At 34.7% G+C, this 23,044-nt stretch overlaps 1 protein-coding gene and 1 pseudogene across 5 annotated transcripts in view; both read left to right on the forward strand.

Moving 5' to 3' along the window:
* SLC12A6 (solute carrier family 12 member 6) overlaps positions 1 to 23,044 on the forward strand; it is an 83,205-nt gene that overhangs the window by 13,051 nt on the left and 47,110 nt on the right. Inside the window, exons 1-2 of one of the 5 annotated variants that reach the window (XM_036218151.1) lie at positions 5,665 to 5,735; positions 7,270 to 7,304. The exons of 3 other annotated variants lie outside the window; for them this stretch is intronic. Coding sequence is in view for 1 of the 2 variants with exons in the window: in XM_016160811.2 (XP_016016297.1) it covers positions 5,615 to 5,735 (121 nt within the window). In the remaining variant the exon portion in view is untranslated. Of the gene's footprint in view, positions 1 to 2,589; positions 5,736 to 7,269; positions 7,305 to 23,044 lie in introns of those variants that run through there. One more of the 5 variants, XM_016160811.2, reaches the window with a different exon arrangement.
* LOC118600478 lies at positions 12,857 to 12,974 on the forward strand (annotated as a pseudogene).

Genomic DNA, 23,044 nt, shown 5'->3' on the forward strand with positions numbered 1-23,044 from the left:
CTTTTGATGATGCCTCCTTTAGTATTTGGGTCAGCAGCCAAAGTGGCTAACATAGCTATCAAATTAAAGTACCCAGCCATCAACTATCTTTGAAGCATGAGTATTGGAATAGGGGAGGGGAGAGGATTAGTCTTTCATGCAAGTGTGAAATTTTCCTCAAGAATTGTGGCTTTAGCACGTATGATCTCTTTCCGCTCCATATAACTCCACATCTGAAGTTATAATTCAGATATTTTAAAGAAATTTCTTTTTCCTCTTAAAACACATCTCTCTCGATAGGATGAATTATTACAGATTTATTGTTATAATGATTTATAGAATAGAGAGTATGAAAGGTTCACAACTGAGGACAAAACATAACCTCAGTAGCTCAAAGTTCTTAAATTTACTTTGATTAAGAAAATTATTTTGCTCAGGAAAATTAAAGTATAATGTAGATAGTTTCTACTTATATTTAGTTGCTGGCCAGTGGTTGTGATGATTCAGTAAGATGTCTGCCCTAAATATTTTGAAATTATAACTTAACTACATTTAAAGCAACTGCTTGGAAGTAGATTCCACTTTCTTTACTATTTCTTGTAAAAACATCATTTCTAATAAAGCAGATACTGTAAACACAAAACTATTAATTGGTTATACTTTTAACTTTAATGTGACTAGATCTCAATAGTAGATAAAGCACTCGGAATGGTATCTTCAACCTACAGGAGTTCAGGAGAGCTTCATAAGCTTTGAATCTGTTTCGAAATCAGAATCCATTGTTCTTTGCTCAGCACTGCCATTGAACTTGGGTGTATGTGTGTGTATATGTGTGTGTGCACGTGCACATGCACTTAGGTACTTAGATAAAACCTTGTTTTATGATGTGTGCGAGAGAAAGATTGAGAGAGAATTCTTTGAAAAGGTATAGACAGATAAAATGAATTAAGTCTACAGTGTGTGTGCTCATGAAATCTAGTCTGTTCTATTTTATGTCTTTCCAGCTTTTGTCTATCCAGCTTATGTCTATCTTGCCTTTGATCAAGCTTTAATTTCATTTTTTATTTTAAAAAAAGAATGTTACTAAACATGTTACTAAATCCTCAGTGTCATATCTATAAGAGCCTCAAGAATAAACATAATGACATTCAGTAAAATTCATGTATTAAAAATATGCAGCTATTTAATTTCAGGGATTTTGCTTATTACTGCTCACTTATAGAAGTTTTCTTGCATCGCATCCATTTTTAGCATGAATTATTGGATTCTTTTTCAGAATCATTTGAGCAGTGAGATTGTGTTCTCGATTATTTGCATAGCTTTTGTACAGTGCAGTTCTCAGAGGAAATACATAAATGATTTGTCCTAAAATTGTGTGGTTTTTCATGATATAACAATGTATTATAGTCTGTTAGAGAATCCTTATGTTGAAAATAACTTTCCATTGACTTTCTCTTCGTTGTTCCAATCTTTTCTCTAAATCTAACTTGCCTTTATTTAATAGATGGGTGGAATAAAACAAAACACTGGCTATCATGGCTTGTTAGCTTTGATTAAAAATAAGTAATTGGGTACTATGGCATGGTAAATTTCACTTTCAAAGTATTACCCAAAGTAGACCCATTCTTCTAAAGAATGTGCATGCTTTTCTTGAAAGCAGACATAATATAGTCACAGTGTTTTACTGAAACTAGTAAAATAAGTATAATATATATAATATTATATGTATATATAATATGTGTAATATTTGGCCTAATGTATAATGGTGTAATGCCATTATAAAAGCCCTTTTGCCTTATCCTGGCCTTTATCTTACTACTTAAAAATATTATAGATTTTTTTTTAATGTAAAAATTTCAAAACTGTTTGAAGACTATTGTTTCAAACAATATTCAACATTCTGAAATCAAACTTTTGGATAAGCATTTATGCAACTGCCTAAATTTTATGTGAAACAATTTGACCCACAAGTGATGTGCTTTATACTTAGATCCAAAGATCTTTAGATTTCAGTGAACTCAAGTTCACTGTGTTTTTTTCCAACATTTTATTAAGAAAATTTTCAAACATACAGAAAAGCTGAAAGAATTGTGTGGCGAACACCTAATAATATCCTTATATTCCAGATGCTGTAATTAACATTTTGCTGCATTTGTTTTATCACATATTTATCACTTCCATTAATCTGTTTTTGAAGCTTTTCAAAGTAGGTGGCCGACATCAGTGTGCTTCACCTCTAAACACTTCAGTATACATATAATTAATGTGTAGTATATAATTTATAATACATTTTGCTTTTGAGAGATTCATCCATATTGTTGAATCTGTAAGTTCATTCCAGTTTATTGTTGAGTCTATTGCATAACTATTACTCAACAGTTTCCTTATCCTATTGACATACCTGAGTTTTTTATTGGGGTGTTATGAATAAAGCTGTTATAAACATTCTTATTCAAGCTTTTTTATTAAATTATGTTTTTATTTCTCTTGGGTAAATACCTAGAAGAGGAATTGCTGGGTGAAAGGGTGGATATATGTTTAAATTTATTAAAAACAGCCAGATCTTTTCCTAGATTGGTTGTACCATTTTATATTCCCACCACTGTTTGCTCTACATCCTTGCCAACAGTTTTGTGATTTTAATGTGCAATGACCAATAATGTTGAGCACTTTTTCAAATGTTTATTAGCCATTTGTATAACTTCCTTTGTGAATTGTCTCTTTAAATCTTTTGCCCATTTCGTATTGATTTGACCTTTTATCATTGAGTTGTAGGGGATTTCTGTATATTCTAGATACAAGTCCTTTGTCAAGTATTTGTTTTGTTAATATTTTCTCCAAGTCTGTGACTTGCCTATTCATTTTCATAATGGTGTAAGTTCGTTGTATTTTTTAACATTTTACTATGAAAAGTTTCAAATATACAGTAAGTTTAAAGACTTTCTAGTAAATACCCATATACCCACTACCCAGGGCCTGCCATTAACATTTTGTTATACTTACCCTGTCACATATCCACCTTATTTATGCATTTCAAGGTAAATTGCAGGCATTAGTTCGCTTCCAAATACTTCAAATACTTCAAAATACATATTAATTAGAATTCAGTACACTTGTGTGCAGATTTTTTTCTTTTGAGGTAACTTTTCATTACAATGAAATACACACATTTTAAGTGAACATTGGCAAAGTTTTGACCAATTCATATACCTGTGGAATTGTAGACTCTATCAAGATGTAGGATATTACCATCACTCGGAAGTTCTCCATGTCCCATCCCAGTTAATCTTCACCTTCATCTTCCCAGAGGCAGCCATTGCCCTGTTTTTTTTGTACCATAGATTAGTTTTACCTGTTCTAAAGCCTTATCAGCATATTCGTATATTATGTACTCTTTTGTTTAAGACTTCTTTCACTTAGCATAATGTTTTTGAGAGTCATCCATATTGTTGCATGTATCACTGGTTCATTTCTTTTTATAGCTGAAATGGTAATTCTTTCTGTGAATATATCATAGTTTGTTTATCCATTCTTCTGTGGAAATAGGTACACTTGGGTTGTTTCTAGTTTTTTGGCTATTAGTAATAAACTGCTATTAACATTCTTGTACAAGTCGTTTTGTGGAACTATGTTTTCATTTTGGGGGTGAATACCTAGGAGTGCAGTTCTTGGGTTACAGGGGAAAGTACCGGACCCTTTCTCAAACTGGATGAACCAGTTTATACTTCAGTAACAAATAGTGTATGAAAGTTTATTCTGTTCCACATTCTCACCAAATTTAGTAATGTCAGTCTTATCAATTTTAGTCATCATGGTGGATGCATAGTGGTGCTTCACTGTGGTAGTTTATTATACTTTAAATGGCTATTTCTTATATCCCATCCTCTCTAGCTAGCCTCGCTTCATGCACAGCACCTCACACCTCAGCTTTACCACTCTACCCTCAGCTTTTTATGTACTACTTTAACTTTGTCTTCAATTTTTTATGCCCCTGCACTTTTATCTACAGTCAACTCTAGGAGAGAACTGTTTTAAAACTGCCGACTTCTGTGGTACCAAAGCATCAAGTTGTAAATAAATTACCCCTATTGTAGATTATCAGGAATGTATTACCTTCCTACTTTTTTAGTTTGGGGAAATTTTTGAAGAGAAGTAGCAGAATAACATTTGCACATAGATATGTGTAAACACTGCACAGATTTAAACATGTCATTTTTTCTGTCCATCAACTATAGAAGATTAGTTGTAATTCAGGTCTTTATAAGATACATATGAAAGGTAAGATCCTATTGGAAATACTCAATGGCACTGAAAGAATTTGGTACCAGACTATAATATTGAAATCTTTGACCATAAAACTTCTTCTATGCTGCCTACCAACAAGGGTATCAGAAGTTTTTAAATTGGGCTTCACCATTTACAAATTGTGTTACTTTGGGCTAATTCTTTAGCCTCATTAAATAAGATCGTAATGAAAAGTTTCTAGTGAAGAGCACAAAGTAGGTCTTTAACAACTATTGGTTTAGAGGTACATATTTGAATAAATGAGGATTATAAACCATAATTTCTTTGTTAAATTTAAGGGCAGTCTTACTTGTCAGGTGTTACTAACAAAACCCTTGTGTTACATCATCAACATGGAAATTAACCCAGGGCTCAATTACTAAACTCCCTCCTCTCAGTGGAGAGATAGGGTCTCACACTCTATGTTAAGTAATCAACCGAGAACCGGATACAATTATCTGATAAAATATACCAAGAGTTAAGTATGTTAAGTGTGTGCTGAAGGAACTGTGCACCTCTTAATCCAGGCAGGGCGTGGGAGGGAGAGTTCTTGGATATATTTTCTTTAAAACAGATGTTTAACTCTGTCCAATACCAAAAATTCTGAATTCTTCCCTTTAAAAATATTTTATACTCTTTTAAACAAACTTAGACTTTTGGTAAAGTTAACATCTCTTCTTGGATATCCTTATATACACTATAGTGTCTAGAACTGTGCCTCATTTAAAATATGTAGGTGTTCATTAAATACTTGATGAATGTTCTCTGAAAGATAAGAAAAAACTTCTATTGATTTATATCACTGTTTTCCATATGTTTTGAAATAAAGCAACAGCAGAAAATTACAGACAGTTTGTATTTTGTTTGCTAAATTGATGTAGTGCCAGTCTTTAAAGAGGAAAGTTTGTAAAATGAACTGTTCCCTGATCTTTCTGGTGTGTGAGATATGAGGGCAAAGGTTGAGACCATGACTCTTGCCTAGGGATGGAAATAAGGAAACAAGAGGGTGAGTACACAGTAGGCTTCAGTTGATGAATTCTGCCTACTCTCTTGCTTTTGGCGGCTCTGGGAAAGTAGCCTAAACAGTTCTTGGGATTCTTGAACTTAATAATCATAAGCAAGGGGTGTGGTGTTAATCCTTTTAAATGAATGATAAACACTGGAAGGCGTGTCTTCCAGCGTTCCACTCCCTTGGGTTGTAGGTCACGTGAGCTGAAAGTACTTCCCGATTCCCAGTGTTAGTCTCTTGTAGTTAGTGATCAGAGTCTGAAAGAGGCACAGCAAGGCGGGGATAGGCAGTCAAAGTAGGCTGGAAGGAAGTTTACAGAAACAGCACAGGATTTCTATAACAATGCCGCACTTTACCGTGACTAAGGTAGAAGACACAGAGGAAGGGGCAGCAGCTTTGGTCTCCCAAGAGGAGACCAGCTTAGCAGAAATAAAAGCCCGAATTCAGCATTCAGATGAACCAGGTAAGTTCTCAACTTAGGAGCTTTTGGAAACTGTAGAGTTTTTCTTGAAAGAAATGGTAGCTGAAATATTCAAAATACCTCCTTCAGGATGGAGAAAAAAAGTATTGTGGTTAAAGTGTTTTTCAGTCAACTGTTTCCCTCCCTTGTATATCTGATAACTTCTCTGTTTTCACATTCTGGTTTGTTTTTCGCACAATGAGTTCTGTATTCCTTACCTACAGGTGAAATTGAATCAGTGGCAATGTATGAAAAGAGTTTTCAAGTAAAAAGAAAAGCAAAGTAAAAGTCAATATATGTGGAATTTAGAATCACCTTTTGCTCATTTTGAATTATATCTGGAAAAGTACATAAAGAGGGACCGTGGTTCAGTAATTTTGTGCTATGGACTTTGCACTTGTGACTTCTCAAGTTACTCAGTATTTTGCCTCAGTTTACCAGTTAAACAGTAATTTAGTAGTGAATAGTCTACGACTTCTTTAATGAGAGAACAAAAGTATAATAGATCATTATGGTCACTAACAGCATCAGGTTTAATAAATTTAATGACTGTGATTACCCCTATTATTTTCTTTTTATGGTAACAGTTACACTTCCTGGGGGAACTGTGGTTTTGAATTTTTAAACATGCTGTTAAAATCTTAGTTAAGATTATGGTATTAAATATTGTCATAATTTGAAGCCCTTAATTTTTAAGTCTGTAAGTTTCATAACTTGTCAAAAATTTATCTACAGTGTTAATAAAAGCTAAGGAAATAAACTCTCAGATTCCTTTTAATTCCGTGATTCTGACTTTTCCCTATAGCAAATAACATCACAATTCCTTGTAAACAGCTGTTTTTACTCTCTCCTGTCTTACCAGACCTTCATGAATTTTAAAGAATCTCTAAAGATAAGGACTATCAAAAACAAATTTCCTTCTAGTGAGAGAATTTCCTAGGGGAAGATGAGAAAGAAGGTTTTATGAAAACTCTTTGTCTGTGAGGTTATTTTCATTTTGCTGAATAGTCAGAGTGATAAGAAGTTGAAAGTAAGTTTAACCTACTTTGAACTTGAACCAGATTTTCCACAACTTTAGTGCAAATAAGTTAGGTTCTCTTTCAGGATTGTGTGTATTTAAAGTTGCTTATGTTTGCTGTCCTTAGATTTTAATCCTTTTTCCCTTTTGTCTTTGCTATCATCTTTTTTAACTTCACAAAATACAAACAAGTGAGGTCTATCTGTATCTCCTTTCATTTTTCATTTTTTATTTCCTTTCTTCACCACCTCTGTTTTATTTATATTTACTGTTTCAATAATGTTTGAGGAAATCCGCTGTATTCAGATTAGAACATGTTGAAATTATTTACTCTATTAGGAACCACATAGAAAAGCCATAAAATTCCTATAAAATTTTTTTATAGCAACCACCTCTGTAATAAGAGGCATTGCTAGGCTTAATTTTCTTCCATAGTAATTGTTTTGGACAAAGAAGACATGACAGATAGAATCTAACTTGAATTTAATAGGCTTTTTATTTTGGCGTTTTCCATAACAGCCCAGAAAGTGCCCACTTGAATGAACTGTTGTTTGGTAAGTAAACAGTTGATGGGGATTTATTACCTAAATTGTATTTATCTTTATTGAAAGGTTAAATTAGAGGGGAAGGACGTGGGAAATATATATGGGAAAAAAACAAAACCTGAAGGGTTTTTTTTGTTTTGTTTTGTTTTAAACTTTGGAGTAGAATGTTCTCGAAGATAGATGGTGTTTATGTAATGGTTGCTTGAAATGCACCTTGTTCTTCTGAGTTAAAAAATCCTAGATCGTAGTTTTGTTGCAAGCACTTCTAATACTAGCCAGTTATGATGTAACCAGTTGCCTTTTTCATTGAGTGCTTTTCCATCTATAAAAAATACGGAGAGAAAAATATGTACTGCCATATAAATTGAACATATTTAGAAAGCAGATCATCCTTTAAATAGATTTTTAAATGTGTTTTTTGAGGCTTATTTGAACTATATGGGTAATTTGAGATAAAAATAGATATATGAATGTAGATATAAAGTAATTTTAAAAAGAAGTACATTAATCCTTGCCATGCTAGTGGCTAGAATGCCAGTCTAGTGGAACCCTGATTGATTATGGTTTCAAAGGGAAAAGCAGAAACTTAGGCTTTCTTGACTGTTTTCCTCCTCTCAGTGTAGTTTCATTGCCTGATCCTATGTTTTCTCAATAAACTGTCTACAGAAATAGCATGTACCATACTCTGTATGGTAAACAATCACCTGTTTACTTCTCTCTCCCACAACAGATTGACTCTATAGGCTCCTTGAGGGTAAAAACCTTGTGGTATCTCCAGGTCCAAATTAATTGCACATAATAGGCAACTCAGTAAATAGATTTGTTCTCTGCCTTTTTAAACTCACCAAACATATGTTCAGTGCAGATATCATGCTAGGTGGTGTACTTTTTTTCCTAAGGCTACAAAGGCATAAGAAGTATAAGTTCCCCACCAAAGGCAGCAGAATGGCTTTGGAGCCAGGGACCAGGCTTTGAATCCCAGTCCTACTATAGGAGTAGTGATGATTTGTATTGTTGTTTGAGTGACTTTGGGCAAGTTATTTAACTTCCCTAAGCCTTACTTATTGATAAAACAAAGAATAATAGTAGTTACTTTCCAGGGTGGTTGTGAATTACATGGGGAAATAAATAGAAAGCACTTACCACGTGTGACATAGCACTCAAAAATAAGAGCAACCTTTTACTTATTACATTGTGATTAGTAGTTTAATAAGAACAAAAACAAACCACAATGGATAACATGATGGAGAGAGTAATAACATTGCCTGGTGAGGACCCTGCACAGGTATCTCAGAGGATAGGACACAACCAGGTTTTAAAGAGAGGTCTAGAGGAGGAGATTACAAGTAATAGGAACAATTAAGAAGGCATGAGAGGAAGAACATGTGGGAAACAAAAGTTTAAGGGAGTTGGCACATTGGGATTGCGGTAAAAGAGCCCAAAGATGAGGCTACTTAATGAAGCGCTAATCAATTTCATCCTTTCCCTGCTCTGTGGGGCTGGTAGGTGTTATTGCCTTTTTAGAGAAAGAAATAGGCTGTTGAGGAGTAGCTTGCCTCCAGCTACCTGGTGAGCAGTGGCAGAGCCAGAGTTCAAACTTCTGAATTTTATGTGATGCCAAGTCCTAGCTTTTTAAGAATAAGAGAAAATTATATCTTAGTATGCCTGGGCCACACTACTTTTATGTAAGAAATAAGAAGTTTGTGATTTTCAAGTAAGAACAATACAATAGATTTTTACTGTTTATTGCATATATTTAAGCGATATAAATGTGGTATTCATTCATTTATTTAAATATTTGTTGAATTTAAGTATTTTCTATGAATGTTCTAACTCTTCTCCCTCACTCCTCAGATCTTCTTATAGTTTCTGGATTAGGCAGATTTTGACTGCTGGATTTACTTTCACTTGATACGGATAGCAGATTGGAGGATTTCCCCTTCCTTTGAAATAGAGTTCTAAGGAAATTTTCAGAAACGGACTGATAATAGAAAACAAAGGAACCTTTATTGGTATTGAACAGCATCCCTAAACATTAACTCTCAAGTAATATGAATGATATGAGAAATTTTGTGTTAAATGGAGTTTAAATTTTAAGAACCCACATGATGTTAGACTGTTAACTAAACATTAGTTCTGCTTGTTAACTGTGGAAGCTTACATTCTAAAGAAAGTGATATGACTACCTTCTTTTATTGACTAACATTAAAATAAGTTGAAATAAACAACTAAAGAGCTTTGTATTGATAAAAATCTTTCCTATAATAAAGATTTAAAAGCTTTCTTTGAGGGGTGGTCCTTTTACTATCTACATGGGGTTTTTACCAACTCGACTAAAAGAAATTCAGATTTGTATGTTTTAAAATGTCAGGGTCAGAAGTTTATCTGGTGAGCAGTGGCAGAACCAGGGTTCAAACTTCTGAATTTTATGTGATGCCAAAGTTTTCATCACATAAAATTATCTTAATGAGGAATGTTTTTCTGCCTCCCTCCATCATTGTTAGAAAGCCCGACATCACCTAGGAATATTATAAGCCAGTAAACTTGAAAGAATCTAGCATTTCTTGGTTTTGCCTGGTTCAAAGAGGAAACAGTTTTATTCAAAAATGTCATAGACATTATAGTAATAATTGTTGAGCACCTACTATGTGCCAGACTACTAACAAGTCCTGGCTCATTTAATCCTCACAACTAGGACAGGTACCCATTTTCACCATTTTAGAAATGAGGAAAGTGAGGTGCCAAGAAATTAGGTAGGTTATCTAAGTAGTAGGTATGGAATTCAGAGTAAGGTCTCTAACTCTAAAAATCTTTTTTCTTTTCACTACACAACCCTGCCTCTTTACTTTAAACACATAATTAGTTATATTTTCTGAACTAGGCTTCTCTGTTTTCTCAGTAATTACCAATTCTTTGTAGGTTCTATTTCTTTTGTCTGTGGATTTCTCAAAATTAATTGAAAGTTACTTGCTGTTTTCACCTTTTCATGTGTTGGATTGCCTTTTTGTTTGGTGTACGTTATTTCCTAACATAGATTATTTTTCCAAATGATGCTAAAAATTGATAAATCTGAATAGGCAAGGAACTTGGCTTAGTCAGACAGTCCTTTAGTAGCCTTCCACTACTCCAAACTCATTTATCAGTGAGGTAGGAATAGGAGGCTTAAAGACTGAGAATTTAACCCATTACTTGTTTGCCCTGAGACTACTTGCCAGCAGCACTTGGAGCCATAGCATTTACCCTGAGATAGCTCACGGATTACAGTTCTAAACCTGGCCCCAGAGTTTGCCATGAAATATCTTGCTTTTATTATTATTTTCACATCACTCTAGTATATTGATAGTCTTTGGAAACAAATGACATTTGGTTGGTAGCATTGTTTTTAGTAGTGTTATTTCCATTTACAAAATACAGTAATTCTTGATTGAGGAAACTTATCACATCCTAGAAAATGTGGCATTCCTATGCATGTTAAATTAATGCTGGCAGCAAGCTGAACTTTTTTTTTTTTCTAAAAGAGAAAAGGGTTAAACGTGAAAAGAGATGGAACTGAAAGTGAAAGAACTGAATTTCAGTATAACTTAAGAATAAATATACTGCTGAAGTTATAAAAGCTATGTTTTAGTGTATTAGAAAAAAATTGTAATATTTTAAGGATCTTATTACTAAGAATGAAGCTATGTAGAAAACCAAGTCTGTTTAGAGAAAAATACTAACATAGGTAGAACATAGATATGGTAAAGATTGAATATTGTGCATAAATAACATTAATTATTTTGATTCATTCCAAACTCATATAGTGAATTAGATCTCATTTCCTTTCCTGGGTGCTCTTTCCACTGCAACATATAACTTTTTTTGTGATAAGAGATTTTAATGGTTGTATTAGAAATCGTGAATTTATAGTAAGAGTACTTTTCAAAAGCTGTCTTCATCTTTCCCCCACTACATCACCTTTGTTCATATATTTTCCTTCATTTGGACACTCTTCTCTTCTGCTTTCCCTGTCTATCATAAAAAATTACGCAAACCCACATCACCTCAAGACCAGGCTCATATTCATTTTCTCGACCCCAGCTTTCATTATTCCATTGGTCAGTATCCATCAGCACTCAAACATACTTTGCAGTATGCCCTAAACTTGCAATAGCTTCATAATTAGAATTGTATCTTTTCAACTGTATCTCTTCAACTGTAAATTATATGAGTGTGAGGGATAGTGTTTTAAGAGTTTTTTGAAAATTATACAAGTTTTTTATTATGGAAAATTTCAAACTCACAAAAGGTCAGTGACTTGCTGTTCATATCTTTTACATTTGGTGTTTTTATTTTTAGATGTTCTTTATATTTAAGGATATCAGCCTTATGCAGTGTAAGTCGCAAATATTTTTCCCAGTCAATACATCTTTTAAAGTTTTATTGAGGTGTAATTGACATAAAATAAACTACACATATTTAAAGTGTACAGTTTTATGAGTTTTGAAACCATTATCATAATCAAAATAAACATTTTCATCACTCCACAAGTCTCCTTGTACTCTTTTATAACACATTCACCTAATTTCCTGGTCCCCAGGCAACCACTGATCTACTTTCTGTCGCTAATACATTAGTTTCACATTCCCTAGAATTTTATATGAATTGAATCATACAGTATGTACTCTTCTTTTGCCTGACTGCTTTTACACACCAATTATTTTGAGATTTACCCATTTAGTCAATATCCTTTAAATCCACCTGACATTAAGAGCTTCATGATTTCTCAGAGTTTAACATTTAGGGCAGTAATTAATAACAGTACAAACCACAGAAGTTTTCATCTCACACACAGAGGCTTTTTAAAATGTTGACTTATTTGCCGAGATTCGAGTGTTTTTAGCATTAGCTTGTAAATAAGACTTATTTTTCAGAGAAGGTCTAGGAAAATGAAATTGTACTATGTCTCTGTTCGTAATTCCAGCCTTTGTATGCCTCCCTTGAGTCAAATGACTCCTGGATCCAATGAACAGTTAGGTGCAAGTGAAGCCTGGGCTCCATGGGAGCTCTGTCAGGGAGAACTGGCCCAAGACTGGCCCTTAGGGGCTTGACAGGAGCCTTGGGAGTGAGTAAAAGAATGACACATCCAGAAAAGAGCTTGGCTTGGTAGAAATCCATGGACTCCTGAGGGGGGAGAGGGGACGGGGAGAGAGAGAGAGAAGAGATCTCCCTATCCCTGAGGCTAGGAGATGTAAGGAGACCTGAGAGCGGGGAGGCTTCCTCCTGGTGCTCCACAGGGCTGGTGACTTGCCTGCTGCGCTGTCCACCTACAGGGTTAGAGACTGCTTTGTCTTTTATTCTCTTGAGACTGCTAGCACTTGTGGTTCTTCAATAACAAAATTTAAGCCCCTCTGAGGTAACAAAAACATCTGGGGAAGCCAGGCAACCAGAGAGAAAAATAACTTAGAATAAACAATGTAGTAGACCAGCTAAATAGAAATGCCAGAGGAGACAATAGCTTGAATATGAAAATAGTAAATAATAGGTGCATTTAAGGAGGTCGAAGTATAAAAAAAGACTTCATTGTCTATAGCCATGCTACCCTGAACAAGCCCGATCCCATCTGATCTTGGAAGCTAAGCAGTGTCGGACCTGTTAGTACTTGGATGGGAGACCACCTAGGAAGACTAGGTGCTGTAGGTGTAAAAAATAATAATAATAATAAGGGATTATAACCTGGCAAGGTCCTTGGAATCTGTGAGGTCAACCAAGGGTTGCGTCGCCTAAAAAAAATTAAAAAAATAAACTTTATTGAACAAAAATATGAATAGGGATTTGAGATTCTAGTGCCCCAGTGCCATCAGTTCCACCTCCTCCAACATTGAATTGTCCCCCTTCCAGCACTTCAGTGGCCTCTGCTGCAAGAGATGGGCTTGTGTGGCCTATATAAGACTCATATACTGGTCCTGGCTCTTGCTCCACTCAAGCTTCTGCTGCTGTTGTCTTAACTACCTTTTCTTTAAATTAAGATGGATCAGAGGGAAGATTGCTAAATAAATTCCCATAAATTTCTTTAAGACTTGCTTCGAGTGTTCTCTACTCCCATAGGCATGTTTGGCATTGCATTTTCACTACTTTCTACCTTAACTTTCTCATCCTTTTAATGACTAGATTTGTTGGGGGAAGTTCGGCATGACAGCATGGCAGTCCTATAGCTCTTTCAATGATTTTTTTTTTTTTTATTGTTTCTTTCTATGGTTATACTGTCTTCTGTTCTCTAGTATTTCCAGGGCTTGATCTCAGCTCCACTCTCTTTATATCGACTTTTGGAAAGTTTATCCTTTTATCTCTGTGTTTTGATGATAACTTTAAAGTCATTTATTTCCATCATTAACCTTTTATTGCAACTAGTCCTGAATTTCTTTCCTCTGTGTCTTTTTCTTTGAAATCACTCCACATTAGTCAATTAACAAACACATATTGAATGTTTTATAGAATGTATAAAGCTCTATGTTACAAAAAGTTGTTATTGTCACAGCAACATTAAACAAAGTTCTTTCCCCCAAAGCACTTATAATGGGCAGGTAGGATCCTCCTCCCATAATATTCAACCCCAGATTGACTCACTGGGCCTGCTCTCATTCTCTTATTTATTTTCCTCCTCTCATTCTTAATTTTGGCAACTGTGTTGCTGGGTGGTGGGAAGGCAGCAAGGGGATATTTCATAGCTGTGAAAATTGGTACCACCATAGATTCACCATTTCCAACCTCAACTGCGCTGTTAACACTTCAACATTTCTTCTGTGTGATCCTAGTTAGCCTCCTTTACCTAAGTTTCTCATGAGACTTAAAATGTTCATTAAGCACCCAGTCCTCTATTCCCTTACATTCAGCCTTTGACTGAACTTCTACTTCACAGAGTAAACTCTGTTTTCAAAACACCTTTTCCCAAATTTTTACCAGCATCTGTATTGACAGTGATTCTTTACCTCCTTCCTTTATTATTCAGTATGCATCTGTACACCTGTGCTCTAGAGCCTGTCTTAACCACTCTCTTGTGTTTTCTACTACTTTACTGGCTCCTTCTCAGTGTATTAAAATCCTCAGTCTCTCCCCACCCTATCCCTCTCTTTTCCTCTGTTTTCACCAATTGTTGCTCATTTAATCTCCTAAACGTTTCTCAAATCTCTCCCCTTCTCCCCATCTTCATTGTTACTGCATTAGTTCAGGATAGTCCTTTGTCACTTCTCTAGGTTCTAGAAGCCATCCAATACAGTAATCACCAGAGGAATTTTTCTCACACATGAATCTCATCCTTTTACTGCCTCATATAAAACCCTGTAATGATTCTCCGTTGCCCAAATAATAAAGTCTATACTGCTTAGTAGGCTGTACATGTACCTTCATGATCTAAACATCCCACTCTAACAGCCTCCTTGTCTATCACTCTTTCATACATACTGTACACCAGTTCTTGAATGTTCTATTTCCATATGTTTTTTCCATCTTCCTGATATGTTCTTTCCTTCCTTTACCAAGCAAACACTTACTCTTCCTTTAAGACTGAGCTCGAACATCACTTCTTCCTTAGTGACTTCTCCATTACATTTTCCAGAAGATATAATATAATGTACATACTCTCATAGCTCTTTGTTTATATATCTAATATAGAACTGTAATCACCCTGACGTAATTACTTGTCTTAGCCATATGTATACTATAAGCCCCTTCCACAGATTATTCATCTTTGTGTGACCCCCAATGCTCTGGCATGTAGTCTGACACCTATATGTGCTTAGGGAATATTTGTTGAAATCATAAGTTGATTAAAAGTAATACAAGGCGACATATACCCAATAGTTCAAAGGAAGATTAAACCTGTTAAAAAATTAAACCTCAGGTAGGCCCAAAGAAAGAAACACTTGAGTTGGGACTTTGAAGGATGTAGTCAGGTAAGTGGAGAAGAAAGAGAAGGAAATTTTCATTAAAAAATTGATACACCCAAAGATGTATGGGCCTAGAAACAAGGCTCGCAAAGCATCCCAGGGAGTGTGAAGCAGAGAGTTCATGACTAAGAATAGCAAATGGTAAGGTTAGAAAGGAGTAAACTAGTGTTAGATTATAAAGGGGTTTGAAAGCCAGGATGAGGTTTTTGGAGTTCATCCTATAAGCCAAGGGGTCAAAAAAAAGTAAACCAGGATCTATTTATAGGTGTTTAAGCCATTAGCCTCTGATACCCACACTACCACGCCCAGTCTGAGAATTCACAGTAGGAAGGGAGGCAGAGCCTGCAAAGGCAGCCCTTCCCAGTCCTTGGAGGCCTTGAATTAGTACCTCACACATGATGTAAGGATATAAATAAACAAGAAGTGAGAACTGTTTTTTTACAAAATGGATGAGGATTCCTGGCACGTGGGGACCTTTGAAAGTGTTTTTTTAAGCAATGAAGCAATCTGATAAAGGCAGATTTTAGGACTACTGATATGGCAGGATTGTTTGAAGATGGGAGAATTGGTGGAAGGGAGAATAATTAAACTTTTAATCATCTAAGCTAGAAAGGATAAGAATATAAATGATGGCAGTGCAATGGGAAAAAAGAGGTATGGAAGCCAGAATCAGCTGGATTTGGTGAATGAGGGAAGGGGAAGAATCAGAAGTTGGAAACACATGCAAACCTGTTATGCTTCTCTAACCCACTTTTTTTTTTCTTTGTCAATAGCACACTCTTCTTATCAGTTAGGTATATAAGATACACAATATTTACTTATATGTATATTATAGACTAATATACAATTATGTTATGAGGTATAAGATATACCTACTAATATACCTGTATATATTAGTAGGTATATAGTTCCTATTTTAGCCCCAGAACGTCTTCGTTATGTCCTGTCATCAGTCCCTCTAACTGGAATGTCTTCTCTTCTCCATTTCCTGTCACCCATTCTACTTTTTGATGAACTGTCTGATCTTCAGGATTTAGCGCAATTATCCCTTTGACACCATACCTAACCATTGCTTTATTTTGCACTCTTTCCTTTTTGATTCTCACAGCATTTGTGCCTACAACAGTTATTTTTATTGTTGCATAATTTTTGACATCTTTCTTTCTTCTCCAGGCTTCTTGAGAATAAAGGGTCACTCTTTTGGTATCTGTAGTGCCTAGCACAGTACCTGACATATAGTAGACATTCACAGTATTGCTCGAATTAATAATAACTACCTATTACTATTAATATAGAGATGATGGTAGAGATACTTGTTAGCATGTGGGTAATTTACGGTGGTGTAATAATAGGCCCGCCTTTCTCTAATAAATCTGGCATTCATTTTACTTTGCATATTGCACTCATGTTTCATTATCTAAAATACTGCTTTCATTTTTAGACTTCTTAGAGAATTTCATTTGTTTTCCACCCCAGATATGTGCCATGCTTATTCCTCTCCTGTGGTTCATGATTTTTAAGGGTTTTTTTGTTTGTTTGTTTTTTTAAGTTCTACTTAAAGCTCACACTACCTTGATCCATATTGCCCTTCTCCTTCTTTGGACCCTTGAAGCACTAAAAGCTATAACACCTTAGGCAAATCAGTTCAGCTTTCTCAAAGCTAGTTTCTTCTAGAACATAGCAATAACTCTTGCTCACAGGGTGGCTATGCAGATTTTGTATGATGATAGTAGGAAAATTGCCCTAAATTTAGTTCTTTAGTGACTACCTGCATTTATTTAATATTTTTTTCTTAAATTGAGTCATTGCTTTTCTGGCTTCCTTTATAAAGGAATCTTTGTCACTAAATGAAATGCCAGCATGCTTGCCATAAATAGAGTATAAACTAAAAATAAATGTAATTCAAATTATATTAATCTTGCTAGATACTGTTGCCAAGCAGAGGCTCTGAGCCTGTTAAAAAAGCATCCAGTTCTGAAGAGATGTTAAAGATATTCCAGCACAGACATAAAAAAAAGAAAATGATATTTGACTCAGTTAACAGGGATAATGGCAGGGGTGTAAGGAGAAGATGGAATCACATTCTGACCATCTAAAATCACAGATAAAACCTTTCAAGATGTTTAGAACAAAATGAATTTAATAAACTTTTTAAGGCAAAATTACAATAAATATTTATGAATACTTGTATTCTTTAAAAAGTAAAAGTATAAAAATAAAATAACTTGGCAACTAAACCTTTTTAGATATTAAAAGCAGAACCATATTTACTATTCTAGGTTGGTGATCTTTATCTCTTCCCAATTTCTCTACCTTTTCAGCCCTTATTCTATATTAGATTTCATGACCATATGAGTTTCCCTTTACCTTCTCATGCCTTGTTTGGGAGCAGGAGAGGGTGTCTTACTGGAGTAAGTAGTATTTCTGACATTTTATGTTTATGTTGAGGTAGACGTAATATGGCCATCTGTGTAGTCACTGTGTACTTCTACACTCTGGATACTTAGTTTGCTGATTTCTAATCTAATCATTTCATAAATGCCTAGTTGTAATTTCTTTTACCTTAGTTATTTCATACCTGTATCATTAAGAGTTAATCATATTACTAATATTTATTCTTGTACTGAAATTTTATAAACAACCAGCATAATATAATAGAAAAATCAGAATCTAACTCCAAGCCAGTCTTTGAAATTTATACTAAGTACGCCTTGGTCAAACAATTGAACCTAACTTAGCTTCTTTATGTTTCCTGCCAATATCACAGGGTTATCATGAGAATCAAATGAAATATGTAAAAACATTTTAAAAACTTTACAATGTTATTAAATATAAGATAATGTTATAACCATCATTCTTTTTGTTTCTTATGTTGATTTGACTCAACTATATTGAGGTTCTTTTTTTAAATTTAAATTTATTGGGGTAACATTTGTTAATGGCATTATGTAAGTTTCAGGTGTACAGTTCTATAGTGCACACACCTGAAACTAATATGCTGCTACACCATCCAAATTCTAGTTGTCTGTGATTGTGTGGGTTCATTTCTGGACTTTCAGTTCTGTTCCATTGGTCCATGTAGCCGGGGTTTTTTTGCCATTACCATTCAGTTTTGATTGTTGGAGCTTTGTAGCATAATTTAAAGTCAGGGAATGTGATAGTTCCAGCTTTGTTCTTTTTTCTTGGAATTATTTTAGCTATCCTACAAATCTGAGGATTTTTTTATTCTGTTTTTTGAAAATGCCATTGGGATTTTGATGGGGATTGCTTTAAATTTGTATATTGCTTTAGGTAATATGGTCATATTAAGTGTATTAATTCTTCTAATCCGTGAATGCAGAATATCTTTCCATTTCTTTGTGTTCTTAAGTTTTTATCAACAATATCTTACAGTTTTCAGTGTATGGATCCTTCACTTCCTTTAAGTTCATTGCTAGGTATTTTATCCTTTTTGTTACAATTGCAAATGGGATTGTTTTCTTCGTTCTTTTTCTCATATTTCATTGTTAGTATATAGGAACACAACAGATTTTTTACATCGATTTTGTAACCTGCAATTTTACTGTTTTTGTTTATTATCACTAATAGACTTGAGTGGAGTCTTTAGGGTTTTTCTATATATAGAATCAGGTCATTTGCAAATAGTAACAGTTTCACTTCTTCATTCCTAATTTGGATGCTTTTTATTTCTTTCTCTTACCTGATTGCTCTGGCTAGGACTTCCGGTATTATGATACTCTGTTGAATAACAGTGGTGAAAGTGTACGTCCTTGTTTTTCACTGTTGAGTGTATTAGCTGAGGATTTGTTGTATATGCCCTTATGATGTTGAGATTCTTTCTTTCTATACCCATTTTATTGAGTGTTTTAATCATAAATGGATGATTCCTTTTTCTGCATCTATTATGATCATATGATTTTCGTCTTTTATTTTGTGATGGTATATCACATTGATTTGCGTATGTTGAACTATCCTTGCATCACTGGAATGAACCTCCTTTTTTGTGATATATAATCTTTTTAATGTATTGTTATATTTGATTTGCTAGTATTTTGTGGAGGACTTATGCATCTATGTTCATCAGAGATATTAACCAGTAATTTTCTTTTTTGTGTGTTGTCCTTGCCGGGTTTTGATAGGTTAATGATGATCTCATAAAATGAGTTATAAGTTCAGTTTTCTGGAACAGTTTGAGAAGGATAGGTATTAAATCTTTGACCATTTGGTAGAATTTACCAGTGACGCTATCTGGTCGTGGACTTTGTTTTTTGGAAGGTTTTAATTGTTGCTTCAATATCCTTGCTGTTGATCAGTCTAATTAGATTCCAGTTCTTCGTGGTTTAGTGTAGGAAGTTTATATATTTGTAACAATTTCTCCATTTATTCTAGGTTATGGAATTCAGTGGCATATAAGCCTTTGGTAGTGTTCTTGTATAAACCTTTATATTCCTGTATTTATTGTAACTTCTCTTTCTTTTCTGATTTTGAGTCTTTTCTCTTTTTCCTTAGTGAGTCTAACCAGAAGTTTGTCAATTTTATTGATCTTTTTGTAGAACCATGTCTTTGTTTCATTATTTTTTTCTATTGTCATTTTGTTCTCTATTTCATTTGATTATGCTCTAATTTTTATTATTTCCTTCTTTCTACTGACTGGCCCTTGTTTTTTCTTCTTTTTCTAGTTTTTTAAGGTGAAGTGTCAGATTGTTTATTTGAGACTTTTCTTGTTTCTTCAGGTAGGTCTGTAATTTTGTAAACTCTCTTAGTACTGCTTTTACTGTAGTCCAAAAATTTTGATATGTTGTATAGTTATTTTCATTTGACTCTGTGTATTTTTTGATCTCTTCTTTTATTTCTACTTTGACCCAACTCTTGTTCAGTAGCATGTTGTTTAATCTTCACATATTTGTGGTTTTTCCCAGATTTGTTGTCATCAGTTTATAGTTTTATATCATTGTGGTTGGAAAATATGCTTGGTATGATTTCAATCTTCTTAAATTTATTGAGACTAGTTTTGTGCCCCAACATATGGTTTATCCTTAAGAATGTTCCGTGTGTACTTGAGAAAAATATATTCTGTGGTTTTGGGATGTAAGCCTTTATAAATATCAGTTATGTCCATTTGTGTCCTTTAAGGTTGATATTTCCTTATTGACTTTCAGTTTGGTTGATCTATGTATTGCCGTCAATGGCGTATTTAGGTCCCTATTGTAACTGTGTTTTTGTCAGTTTCTTCCTTTAGGTCTATTAGTATTTGTTTCATATATTTTGGTGCAGCCAGGTTGGGTGCATATGTTTTGAAAAATGTTGTGTCTTGATGAATTTTCTCCTTTTTCATTACAAAATGTCCATCTTTGTCTCTTGCTACCTTATTTTTTTATCCTAAATCTATTTTGTCTGATATAAGCATGGCTACACCCATTATTTTTCTGGATGCTTGGAGTGTCATCTTTAACCCCGTTGTTTTGAGTCTGTGTTTGTACCTGGGATGGGTCTCCTAAAGACAACATATACTACATTTACATTTAGTGTGATTATTCACGTATGAGGACTTACTATAGCCATTTCATCTTTTGTTTTCTGGTTGCTTTGTATTTTCATTGTTTCTTTTCCCTTGTTTAGTTTGGTGGTGTTTTATGATTTTTTTTTTCCTTTTCTTTATGTTACGTGTCTCAGTTGTAGATTTTTATATTTTTGGTTACCATTAGATTTATTCAAATAAAAGTTTTATACATACAATAATTCTTTTTCTTCTGATTGCATTTTATTTCCATTTACCTATGCAAGTTCAGTCCTTTACCCCCTTCCATTATATTTTTGTTGTCACAAATTATCCCTTTTTATGCCATGTGTTCATTTTCAAATTAGAGAAGTTTTCATTTTCTTTAAATACTTTTATACTCCCCTTTAACCTTTATAATTGTTTAATACCCTATTCTGAATACAGTGGCAGTTTCCTACTTCTGTCTGTCATCTTATAGTTTTGTATCATATCCTTTTGTCTTTGTTTCAGGTAGAAGAGCTCCTTTTAACATTTCTTATAAGGCAGATCTTTTGGTGTTAAATTACCTCAGCCTTTGTTTTTGTGGAAAAGCCTTTATGTCTCCTTCATTCATAAAGAATAACTTTGCTGGATATATAATTCTTTGCTGGTGATTTCTTTCTTTCAATATTTCAAATATTTATTTCACTCTCTCCTAGATTATAAGGTTTCTACTTAAAAATCCAATGATAATCTAATGGGGGGTTTCCTTTATAGGTTACAGTCTTTTTTTTCCTGGCTGCCTTGAGAATTCTTTCTTTGTCATTATCTTTTTTTTATTGTCATTAATTTTTTTGACAGTTTTAATATAATGTGTCTTGAAGAAGGCCTTTTTGCATCGAGACAATTAGGTGTTTTGTTAGCTTTTTGGATTTGAGGATCCAGCTCTTTCCATAGGTTTGGAAAGTATCAGTTATTGGTTTGAATAGGCTCTCTGGCCCCTTCTCCCTTCCTTCTCCTCCTGTATACCCATTATTCTTATATTGCTCTTTGTAATAAAGTTAGATCTCGTAGAGTTCTTTAATTTTTTTTTTAACTCAATCTCTCTTAGACCTGAGTTATTTCTAGATTTTTGTTTTCAAGTCATGAATTCTTTCTTCTATCTGGTCTACCCTACTTCCTGAGCTCTCTCACTAAGTCTTCATCTCAGTTATTGAGTTTTTCAGCTCCAGAATTTCTGTCTGGTTCTTTTTCATAATTCCAGTCTCTTTGGTCAAGTATTCTTTTCGTTCATTGATTTTATTACTGACCTCAGTGAACTCTCTTTCTGATTTTTCTTGTAGCTCATTGTGATTTTTCAGAACTGCAATCTTGAATTCTCTATCATTTAAATAACAACCTTCCATGTCTTTGAGTTTGTTTTCTGGAGACTTTTCATTTTCTTTCTGAGCTACTTTGTTACCTTGGTTATTCATGGTACTTGATAGATTATTTCTCTGCCTGGGCATTTAAGAAATGAAATCTTTTGTAAATATTGTTTTTCTTTTAACAATTCAGCCGGGTTAATAAGTAGAGGTCTTTTGTTTTCCAGTAGATGGTGCCATAGCGTTAAGTTTTTATTTTCTCTTACCTGCACTGCTGGAACTTCCAGGATCTTAGTGATAGCTTTTTGTCTCTGCTCTTGAAAATGACCAATGTCCTCTGTGGAGATGGGTGTGACTGGGTCACCTTGGTCTCATAGCATCACGCCAGTGGTTGAATGTAACAGGCTTTGGGCCTGTAAATTCCCAGTGCTCTTCCCTGCAACCAAAGCCACCAGCCACGTTGTACTATCCCAGGTGTCCTAGCTGCCTGTGTCAGATTCTACTATAACAAGTGAGGGAGGGATGGACAGGGTGAAGTGGGTTCAAGATTTTGCTGCCAGGCTGCTGAGTGAGGGCCGTAATCCAACACCTCCGCTCCTTGGTAGCTGGAGCGAGTGGCAGCAGAAATGGAGGAAGGGGTTGGATTCAGACTTCTGTGGCTTTTTTTTCCTTCGTAGTGGCAGCTGCTTAACAGCAGCCACCACACCTCTTGAACTGCATCTCCACCCCCATCACAAACTCAGCCACATTGTGTACCAGCTACTCAAGCCCAGAATGCTGCCTCTACCCCTCTGGTCTTCTCTGGGTTGCCAAGTGAGTGCTTCAGTCTGACCTTCTGCTACCCCATTAGCACATTAATGGGGCTCTGCAAGCCGGGATGTACCTCCCATCTTTGTCCTTCCCCCCATCTCTGCCACCATCTCCCCTACTCACTCAGAAACACTCACCTTCAGACATCTTACAGCACAGACAGCTCAGATTTGT

Source organism: Rousettus aegyptiacus, unplaced genomic scaffold (genome assembly GCF_014176215.1).
Source record: "Rousettus aegyptiacus isolate mRouAeg1 unplaced genomic scaffold, mRouAeg1.p scaffold_m13_p_3, whole genome shotgun sequence".
Lineage (NCBI taxonomy): Eukaryota > Metazoa > Chordata > Mammalia > Chiroptera > Pteropodidae > Rousettus > Rousettus aegyptiacus.